This window comes from Muntiacus reevesi, chromosome 1, assembly GCF_963930625.1.
Source record: "Muntiacus reevesi chromosome 1, mMunRee1.1, whole genome shotgun sequence".
In the NCBI taxonomy this organism is placed as follows: domain Eukaryota; kingdom Metazoa; phylum Chordata; class Mammalia; order Artiodactyla; family Cervidae; genus Muntiacus; species Muntiacus reevesi.
In genome coordinates, this window is record NC_089249.1 from 158,701,909 (window position 1) to 158,711,817 (window position 9,909).

Consider the following 9,909-nt stretch of genomic DNA (forward strand, 5'->3'; position numbering starts at 1 on the left):
TAGGAACACCTTTTTAAAATATGTTGGGATTTATTCTGTTCTAACACATACTTATTAGAAGTCACTGATTGCCTGAACGACTAAGACAAGCTCTGTTAACATTTTGAGGATACCATCACACCATTTTAAGAAGAAGATGGAATATGGAGAGCTCAAAAAAAAATCTAATCTATCTTCTGGCTTCCTCTGTGTCCTTTTAATCCACTGTCCACAGAACAGTAAATTTTCTCCTGAATTGAATTATATTGCTTCCTGCCTAAAACCGTGCCATGGCCACCCACTCATTTCAAATAAGCATCACCATCCCCTGGAAACTGTTTAGAAATGCAGTATTCTGCTTTGCCCTCCAGACTCCTAAATTAAAAACTCTAAGAATGGGGCACAGCAATCTGTTTTAATAACCCCTCCAAGTGATTCTAATGCAAGCTGAAGTTTGAGAACCACTGTGTTAAGCTAAATGCTTCGCACCTCCTGAACTTTATTAAGTGTTATTATTATCAGTATAGTGCGGGATTAAGAGGAATGTGGAACCAGACTGCCAGGGTTTGAATTCTAGCTCTACCAACTTTGTGATACTGAGCTTCATTTTCTTTGTCTCTAGCATTGGGATAGTAATAGTTCCTACCTCTTGGAGCTGTTGTGGAATTAGATGAGTTAATATAGTACGGTGCTTACTTAAAACAGTGACTGCCATGCAGTAAGCATCATGTATGGACATCCTCATTTCACAGAGAAGGGAACCTGTCCTGAGACGTGAAATGACCTGCCCAAGGTCTAGGAGAGTGGTATAACCAGGTTTTAATTCCCCGTAGTCTTCGATGGCCTCGCATACACTAGACCTAGGTGCAGCCTCGCCCAAGCAAAGGGAGGTGGGTGTCTATGTTCCAGGCCTGTCGCCCTTCTGACCCTGGCGCACATCGAGGTCTAGTCCAAGGCTCTAGGACTCCGACCCAAATCGGGTTTGCCATCACGCGGTCCGGGGGGCTGGGAAGCGGCTCTCCCCCAGCCGCCCACCCGGCCAGCCGGCTGCAAAGCATCCGAGGGACCGAGCACTAGCAGGACTCGCGGGCAGCTGACACGGACCGCCGCCCTAAGCGCCGCCCGCCGCCCTCTCACCCCGCGGCGGCGGCGGCGGCGGAAGCGGGGAGGCGGGCCGGCCGGGCCGGGGCGGGGCCGCGAGCGGCATGGAGGAGGCGGAGGCCGCGGCGCGCCGGGCCGAGCTTTGCGGGCCCGAGTGGGGCCCGAACGGGGCCCGGGCTCCTTGAGATGTGAGTGTCTCTAGACGGGGGTCCAGGAGGGGTGGCGTGTCCCGGGCGGATCCCCCGACTGCTCGGGTGGCCCCGAGCCCCGGGAGGAAGAAAGCAAGGCCAGATCGGAGGGAGCGAGGGCCGAAGCGGATAGAGAATGGTGGTGTTGGGGGTTCGCTGCCCTTTGCTCACCCCAGCACTAGGAAGGCCTGGGGCTTCATTCTTTTAGGGACTGATGAGCCTGAGAGTCGATTATTTGGCTTCCACCCCTGGGACCGTGAGCAGTCCTGTCAGTTTCCCCAGCCCCAGGGGAGTTTCCAGGTGTTCTGACCCCTTTGAAGGTTTCCTTTCCAGAATGGTTGAGCTGCTTTACCTGGGTCACAGAGCATGGATGCCTGCAGGGAAGAATTACTGGGAGGTCCTCCCTCATCTTCCTAAGAAAACATCAGGCTCCGGGAAGAACACCTTACCCCATGTGACCCTCTGGTCTCCTCAGATTCCTGCAGGCATGGGTTGGCCAGGACAGTGGTGACCCCCGCAATAGGACATGGACGACTGGAAGCCCAGCCCCCTCATCAAGCCCTTTGGGGCGCGAAAAAAGCGGAGCTGGTATCTTACCTGGAAGTATAAACTGACCAACCAGCGGGCCCTGCGGAGGTTCTGTCAGGTATAGAGGTGTCCCCAAACTCCCAGGGGCTCCCACTCAGCTTTGCCCCCAGCCTAGGCTATGGTCACGGGACCTACCTTGGCTGGCCCCACCCCAGAAAGAGGCAGCAGCTTCCTAGAAGGGAAACTTCTTTGTCTCCTGTCCCTACCAGGTAGTGGTTTGGGCCCAGAGTTCTGGAATCAGAACCCAGGTACAACCTCCTAGGCTTCTGACAAAGCTGAAGTTGGATCAGGAAGGCTTTGCCCAGGGCACACACCTGTCAGACAGGCAGGGCTAGGACCCAGGTCTTCTGATTCCCCGTGTGGTTCTCTGGGACTGGCTCCATCTCTAGGAACTAATTGTGGAGGGGACCAAGGAACTCAAGGCCTCCAATGGACGAATACAGGAGTTCTGGGTAGGGAGCGCCCTGATGGAAGGGGAGTGCCTCTGAAGGAGGTGGTCATGAAACTGGACCCCAGTCTGGGGGAGTTGAACTGGTCACACAGAGGGAGGACAGGCAAACCCAGGTTCTCCCCGTGTCATCGCTTCAGCCAGGGCTCTCATTTCAGAAAGACCCTCAGTGATCTGGAGGGGATACCCCTCTTTATCATCCCCGACCCTCCCCTCAGACAGGAGCCGTGCTTTTCCTACTGGTGACAGTCATTGTCAACATCAAGTTGATCCTGGACACACGACGAGCTATCAGTGAGGCCAGTGAAGACCTGGAGCCAGAACAAGACTATGGTAGGGCCAGACTGAGGCTGGGATTGGTGGTGGAGGGAGGTCCCCTGGGATCCTCAGGCTGAAATGGCAGGCAGATCCCAGACTTTGCTGGAGGGACCATCTCCAAACCTGTCACACCATCACAGATGAGGCCCTGGGCCGACTGGAGCCCCCACGGCGCCGAGGCAGTGGTCCCCGACGTGTCCTGGATGTGGAGGTATACTCAAGTCGCAGCAAAGTGTATGTGGCAGTGGACGGCACCACGGTGAGTGGGCTGGTGCCTAGTGTAAAGTATGTGAAATATATCATATGTAGTGGGTATCATCAAAAGTGATAATTAATATTAGTAGGCAGTTACTTCATTGATTTATTTATTTTTCTAACTACTTCCTACTGCCTTCTTTGACCTTGGCCTTGGCCTGGACACTGGGAATCCAGAGGTAACCAGACTGGCCCCTACTTTGAGGGGTTCAGTCTGATAAATTGTGACAGCTCCAGCATGAGGCAGAGATAGTCAAAGGCTCTAAAAGTCATGACAGCGGGAGCAGATTGTAGAAAGATGGGATCTCTTTTCATGGGAGAACTATGGAGACTTCCTGAAGAGGTGGCCTTCAAGCTGGGTTTGAAGAGAACTATGTGACCAGAGGCAGAGGAAGGAGGGGAGGTTTTGTTTCATGCAGCTGTTGCTGTAAGTGCCCATAAGACAGAGAGACCTCAAATGCCAGAATGAAGAGTTTGTCCTTGTCTCCACTACTCTGCAGGTGCTGGAGGATGAGGCCCAGGAGCAGGGCCGGGGCATCCATGTCATCGTCCTCAACCAGGCCACGGTGAGGTTCTAAGGGTAGGGGACCTAGAGGGCCAGAGCTAAGTCCTCCTTGCTGGTGACACTAACTCACAAGAGGTGTGTCTCCTGCCAGGGCCATGTGATGGCAAAGCGGGTGTTTGACACCTATTCACCTCATGAGGATGAGGCCATGGTGCTGTTCCTCAACATGGTGGCACCTGGCCGAGTGCTCATCTGCACCATCAAGGTCAGTAACTCGCCCTTGGCCCCATTCCCAAAGCCCCTAATTCAACTCTGCTTGTGGCCCTGGGTTCGTGCCCCTAATATGGCAGAGTGGCAAAAGCCTCTGGAGGAAGGCTTTGTCAGAGAGAGCACGACAGAGTCCCTACCCTTATGGAGTTTATACCCACAGGGCAAGATCAACAGAAAGCAGCCAGATAAATCTATAATGTCAGGAAAACAATAACTTAAATGGAGAGGAAAATTAAGCAAGGGAGACAGGGTGATGGAGTGTGTTTTAGAAAGGGAAGTCCTCTGTAAGTGAAATGACATGTGCACAGAAAACTGGAAGAAGTGAGGAGTGAGCCATGTGAATATCTGGAGAAAGAGCATTCTAGATGGAAGGGCAAGCACAGAGGCCCCTAATTGGAAAGGTGCTTGGCTTGCTTGCGGAACAAGTCTGCCAGTGGAGCTGGAGCAAGATGGGGGAGGGGAGGAGAAGGGTAGTAGGGGGAAGGCAGGGAGGTGGCAGGGGACAGAGGTAGGTACTGTGTGGGACCGTGGTAATGACTGATTAGCCTGGTGACCTTGAATGAGTCTCAGAATCTAACCCTTCAATTTTCTGGGATGTGATAATTCAATGAGCTGATTTAAGTAAAAGGTTTTACATGGTGCTTGACCTGTAGTTAGTATTCCCTGAGGCCAAGTCTCCTGGAGTTATGCCAGTCAGGTTGATCACCTTCTCTGGTCTCCTAGGACGAGGGCTCCTTCCACCTCAAGGACACCGCCAAGGCTCTGCTGAGGAGCTTAGGCAGCCAGGCTGGCCCTGCCCTGGGCTGGAGGGACACCTGGGCCTTCGTGGGACGAAAAGGAGGTGCCAGCACCATAGGCATCCACCCTGTAGTATTCAGGGCCTGGGAGGAGCAAAAGTTCAGGAGATGGGGTGGGGTAGGGGTCCGATCAAAGCTGGTGGTGGTGGGCTGGATGAAGCTGGGCCAGGAGACGGGAAGAAGATCCAGAACTAGAGCCTGGATCTAGGGCCCCCATTGCCCTTCATTTCTGCCCCCTGCCAGGTCCTGTGCTTGGGGAGAAACATTCTAAGTCACCTGCCCTCTCCTCCTGGGGGGATCCAGTTCTGCTGAAGACAGATGTGCCGCTGAGCTCAGCTGAAGGTGGGGTCAGTGGGGGCTGGGCTCCAGGGCAGTACCTGGGCTGGGATAGGCATTTGGGTTCTCTTTACAGGGCTTCATTCTCGACTGGGTGTCTGGTGTTCTCCAGACCACACTGACCTCATTCTCCCATCTTGTTGACCTCATCTCCCCCCTGTCAGAGGCAGAGTGCCACTGGGCAGACACAGAACTGAACCGTCGCCGCCGCCGCTTCTGCAGCAAAGTCGAGGGCTACGGGAGCGTGTGCAGCTGCAAGGACCCCACACCCATTGAGTTCAGCCCTGACCCAGTGAGTGGGGCTTTGGGCAGTGAGGCCTGGACTCTTCCCCAGCTTGCTGGACCTCGAGGAAAGGTCCAGGGTGGGCTTTTCCTGCCCCAGCCTGGGAGGGAACCAGGAGCTGAACATTCTTTCTCTCTCAGCTCCCAGACAACAAGGTCCTCAATGTGCCTGTAGCTGTCATTGCGGGGAACCGGCCCAACTACCTGTACAGGTGAACCCGGGAGTGGGCTGTATCTAGCACTGAATAGGAGGTTGCTAGTGGTGGGAACCCCAGGCTCATGTACCTGCAGGAAGAATGCTTGAGGTGGGTGGAAAGGCAACAGATTCTGGGTCCCTTCACCTATGTGGGTGAACATGGGGAGTTGGGGCCCATCTGTAAGTACAGAGGAGTCCTGATTTGGGGGGACAAAGAGGTCTAATCCATCCCTGGGCTCCCCAGGATGCTGCGCTCTCTACTCTCAGCCCAGGGGGTGTCTCCCCAGATGATAACAGTTTTCATCGACGGCTACTATGAGGTGAGTGGGGCTTGGGGGTTTCGGGCAGAGCAGAGTGCAGGGTTGCAGGTACTGAGTAGCAGTGATCACAGAGGCCTGGCAGGGGAGACAGCCCAGGCAAGGGCTGTGAAACAAGCAGGGCTTGACGAGACAGAACCTGCAGAGGTGGGCTGGGGGTGGATTTGAGGTGGGGGGTTCACATGATGGCCGTGCCTCTTAGGAGCCGATGGATGTGGTGGCGCTGTTTGGTCTGAGGGGCATCCAGCACACTCCCATCAGCATCAAGAACGCCCGAGTGTCTCAGGTACCACCTGGGCAAGGATGGAAGGGGCGGACACCTGGCTCCACTGTCCACCCCAAAGCTCATATGCCCTATTCCTACTCCCCACCCAGCACTACAAGGCCAGCCTCACTGCCACTTTCAACCTGTTTCCGGTGAGTAGTAAGGACAAAACTCTTGGACTTAGAGGGGGAAAGTGAGCATAAGTCTGGTCTTACTATATAGCAAGCTCTTCCTCTCTCTGGGCCTCATCCTCCTGATATAAAAAATGGGGGCAGTGCAGCCTGAGAAGTGGGATGGAAGTGGGAGCGACATGGGATGAGAAAGCCCCCTAGGGCTCATGTTGTCCCCCTCCCCCTTTAGGAAGCCAAGTTTGCTGTGGTTCTGGAAGAAGACCTCGACATTGCTGTGGATTTTTTCAGGTGAGAGGGGTGCTCTTCCATGCAGCTTCAAGCTGCATGGGGCCTCTTTGCTTGACTGGGTCTCCAGGGAGGAAGCCCCCCCCTGCTCCAGTGGGGGCTCTTAGAAAGCTTTCTGGAGGAAGCAGGCTCCAAAGTGGGGGGAATGCCTGAGCAAAGGTAGGCTGGCTGGTGTTGGGGCAGGAGGAGAGAGCAGAAAGGATGAATGGAAACAGAAGGGATGAATGGGGTTTGAGGGGAAGGTGGAAGAAGGCATGACTCCTGAGTCCCATCTCCAGCTCTTCCAGCATCACTGTGTGACTGGGTTTGTCCTTGCCCCTCTCTGAACCCCTGGACCCTGCCTCTCAGTTTCCTGAGCCAATCCATCCACCTGCTGGAGGAGGACGACAGCTTGTACTGTATCTCTGCCTGGAATGACCAGGTAGGCTGAGCAGCCAGGGGTCAGCTGAGGGAGGGGTAGAGGCCCCAAGCTAACACTTCCTCTCGTGGCCGCCTGTCCACAGGGCTATGAGCACACGGCGGAGGACCCAGCACTGCTGTACCGTGTGGAAACCATGCCTGGGCTGGGCTGGGTGCTCAGGAAGTCCTTGTACAAGGAAGAGCTTGAGCCCAAATGGCCCACACCAGAAAAGGTGCCCTGGCAGGGAAGGGTGAGTGGGCTGGAGTCCCCTGCCAGCTCGAACCTCTTTAACTCTGAGTGTCTTCCATGCTGCCAGCTCTGGGACTGGGACATGTGGATGCGGATGCCAGAACAACGCCGAGGCCGAGAGTGCATTATCCCTGACGTGTCCCGATCCTACCACTTCGGCATCGTTGGCCTCAACATGAATGGCTACTTCCATGTGAGTAGGAGGCAGGGGTGTTGGGGTGGGGGGGGCACAGTGTGGTAGATGGGTCAAGAGCATGGGCCCGAGCAACCTCAGCTCTGCCACTCACTAGCCAGTTAGCTTTGGGAAATTATTAGTAACTGCCTTTTGCATTAGTTTCTTTATTTGAGAAAGGAGGATAAAAATACCACCTACCTCACAGGGTTGTGAGACTTAAAGAAGTTAGTATGAGTAATATGCTTTGGACTGTAAACATTATATAAGGGTCAGCTGGTATTATTTTTATTATTGCTATTCTTAGCACTAGAGTGTGGGTGTGGGGAGGGTATTTCTGCAGCCACGCACTCGTCCAGCCCTGTGAATTGTGCTCTCTCCTATCCTTATAAGTGCTGAGGCTGAAGCCTCAGCCTGAAGTGAACAGGGAGGGCCCCAGTCCCCACCCCTTCATGGCTGTGTCCAAAGGGCCACTCCCCAGTTATAGCCAGGGAGACCTAGAAAGAACCCAGTGTGAAGGAATGGACAGCTTCCAGTTTGGAACCTCCTAGAAGCCAGGAGCACCTTCAGAGGCTGGTTACTATAAGACCCCCACTCATTTCTGAGAGGAGCAGGGAGTGACCTTTCCCTCACCCTCAGCTCCTTAGTCATGAAGTTCCCTCCCTCCCAGTCCAACCTGTCGCTTTGCAAGCCTCATTCCCAGCTTCTGTGGCCCTGGGACAGCAGGCCCAGGGAGAACCACTGGAGACAAGGACCAGCTCAGGGGCCAGTAGCATGAGATGTCAGTGTGAACTCTCTGGCAATGGTGGAGCCAGATTAAAGCTAGTAGCATGCTGCCAAGAGGATGTAGAAAACAAGGAAATTAGAGGGACTTTTATAGGTCTGGGACTTCATCTGTTTGTCTTGTGGCTATGTGGTGGGTCAGCAGGCAGGTGTGGGCCAGCCAGGGTAAGGCCCTGCTTTTTACCTTCACATCCCTTACAGGAGGCCTACTTCAAGAAGCACAAGTTCAACACGGTTCCAGGTGTTCAGCTGAGGAATGTGGACAGGTAGAGGCTGCGGACACAAAGGGGAGATCTAGGAGTCTTGATAACCAGTACTTGACAGGCCCTCTCCACCCTGGGGCTTATGTGTTTACCCCAGCCCTGTTGCCCCCAATCCCCATGTGATCCCTTGAGGGGTTACCCCTCCCCTGGACTGATCCCCTCCCCTGACTCAGTTCTCCCTCTCCCTCAGTCTGAAGAAGGACGCTTACGAAGTAGAAGTTCACAGGCTGCTCAGGTATGGCTGAGGGCAGTGAGAGTATGTGTCAGGGAGTGAGGAGAAATCAAAACACTGGGAGTCTTGGCCCCAGAGTTTGTGGGGCCCAATGCAAAATGAAAACCAGGGTCCCTTGTTCAAAAATTATTAAGAAGTTTAAGATAGCCACAATAGAGCATTAAAAGCACAGGGCCTGTGTGACGCAGTCACGAGGTAGACCTTGTCTTGGCCTTTCTCCCCCGCCCCCTGCTGCAGTGAAGCGGAGGTTCTGGACCACAGCAAGAACCCTTGTGAAGACTCTTTCCTGCCAGACACAGAGGGCCACACCTACGTGGCCTTTATCCGGATGGAGAAGGACGATGACTTCACCACCTGGACTCAGCTTGCCAAGGTGCTCCAATACCACACCTCCCCCAGGAATACCCTTTCCCAAGATACAGGGAGCCTTTCTGGATTTCTGTACTTCAGAACCTTCTCTTCATACTCTCAGAGCCTCTCTTCTAACCCCCTTCACAAATCCATAGTCTTGAAGGCGCTGTCTCTTGCAAATTGAGATGGCTGCTGAGTGGGGTGATGCTGGGCCCTCACCACAGCTCTCTGACCCATGCCTTTGCCACCGCCCCCCCTCCCCAGTGCCTCCGAATCTGGGACCTGGATGTGCGTGGCAACCACCGGGGCCTGTGGAGACTGTTTCGGAAAAAGAACCACTTCCTGGTGGTGGGGGTCCCAGCCTCCCCGTACTCGTGAGTGACCCTATCCTGTCCTGGGAAATGGAAAACTCATGGGATTTGGCGACGTAACTAATGACTGCTTCCCTGTCCATATTCCTATTCTTTTCTCAGGATGAAGAAGCCACCATCAATCACCCCAATTTTCTTGGAGTCACCCCCAAAGGAGGAGGGAGGCCCAGGAGCTGCAGAACAGACATGAGACCTCCTCCAGGAACCTGCAGGGCTGGGTACTGTGTACCCCCAGGCAGGCTAGCCCTTTACCCAATCCTGTAGGATTTTGTAGACACTGGCAGGGGCTGGGTCTGGTTTGTTTTTAACATGAGACTTAATTACTAACTCCCAGGGGAGGGTTCCTCTGCTCCAACACCCCTGTTCCTGAGTTGGAGGTCTATTTATTTACTTCCTTGTCGGGAAAGGGCAGGAGAGTACCTGGGAATCACTGGGATCCCTGGGCAGCGCATCCTGCCCTTTGCATACTCCCTCCTCCCAGGCCTGACTCAGAATCTAACATATTTATTGACTGTCCTGAGGGCCTTGGAAACAGCTGAAACCTGGAGGGCCTTGATTCTTTTTTTTTTTTTTTTTTTTTTCCGGACTGGGGTGCTGCCCTGAGGGTGGGGCAGGCTCTTACTCAGGAAACTGCTGTGCCGAACCCATGGACAGGCCCACCTGGGGCCCACCTGCTGATGCAGACTCACTCAGAGACCCTCAGACACTGAACCAGGCCTCTTCTCAGCCTCCTCTTTGTCCAGATTTCCAAAGCTGGATAAGGTGGTCATTGATTAAAAAAGGAGAAAAGCTCTGGGGATGTGTCTTGTGACTGTGTGTGTATGAGA

General features: G+C 54.2%; 1 protein-coding gene across 1 annotated transcript; it reads left to right on the forward strand.

Moving 5' to 3' along the window:
* Positions 1–1,147: 1,147 nt before the first annotated feature.
* Positions 1,148–9,874, forward strand: POMGNT1 (protein O-linked mannose N-acetylglucosaminyltransferase 1 (beta 1,2-)). The gene is made up of 22 exons (XM_065913864.1): positions 1,148–1,268; positions 1,744–1,914; positions 2,523–2,637; positions 2,763–2,881; positions 3,378–3,443; positions 3,534–3,647; positions 4,376–4,493; positions 4,693–4,791; positions 4,950–5,077; positions 5,209–5,279; positions 5,508–5,583; positions 5,783–5,866; positions 5,956–5,997; positions 6,206–6,264; positions 6,610–6,682; positions 6,765–6,893; positions 6,978–7,103; positions 8,067–8,131; positions 8,319–8,363; positions 8,598–8,733; positions 8,976–9,085; positions 9,185–9,874. Exons 2-22 carry the CDS (start codon positions 1,795–1,797, stop codon positions 9,270–9,272), a joined length of 1,983 nt encoding a protein of 660 aa, XP_065769936.1. The 5' UTR covers positions 1,148–1,268; positions 1,744–1,794; the 3' UTR covers positions 9,273–9,874.
* Positions 9,875–9,909: the final 35 nt, after the last annotated feature.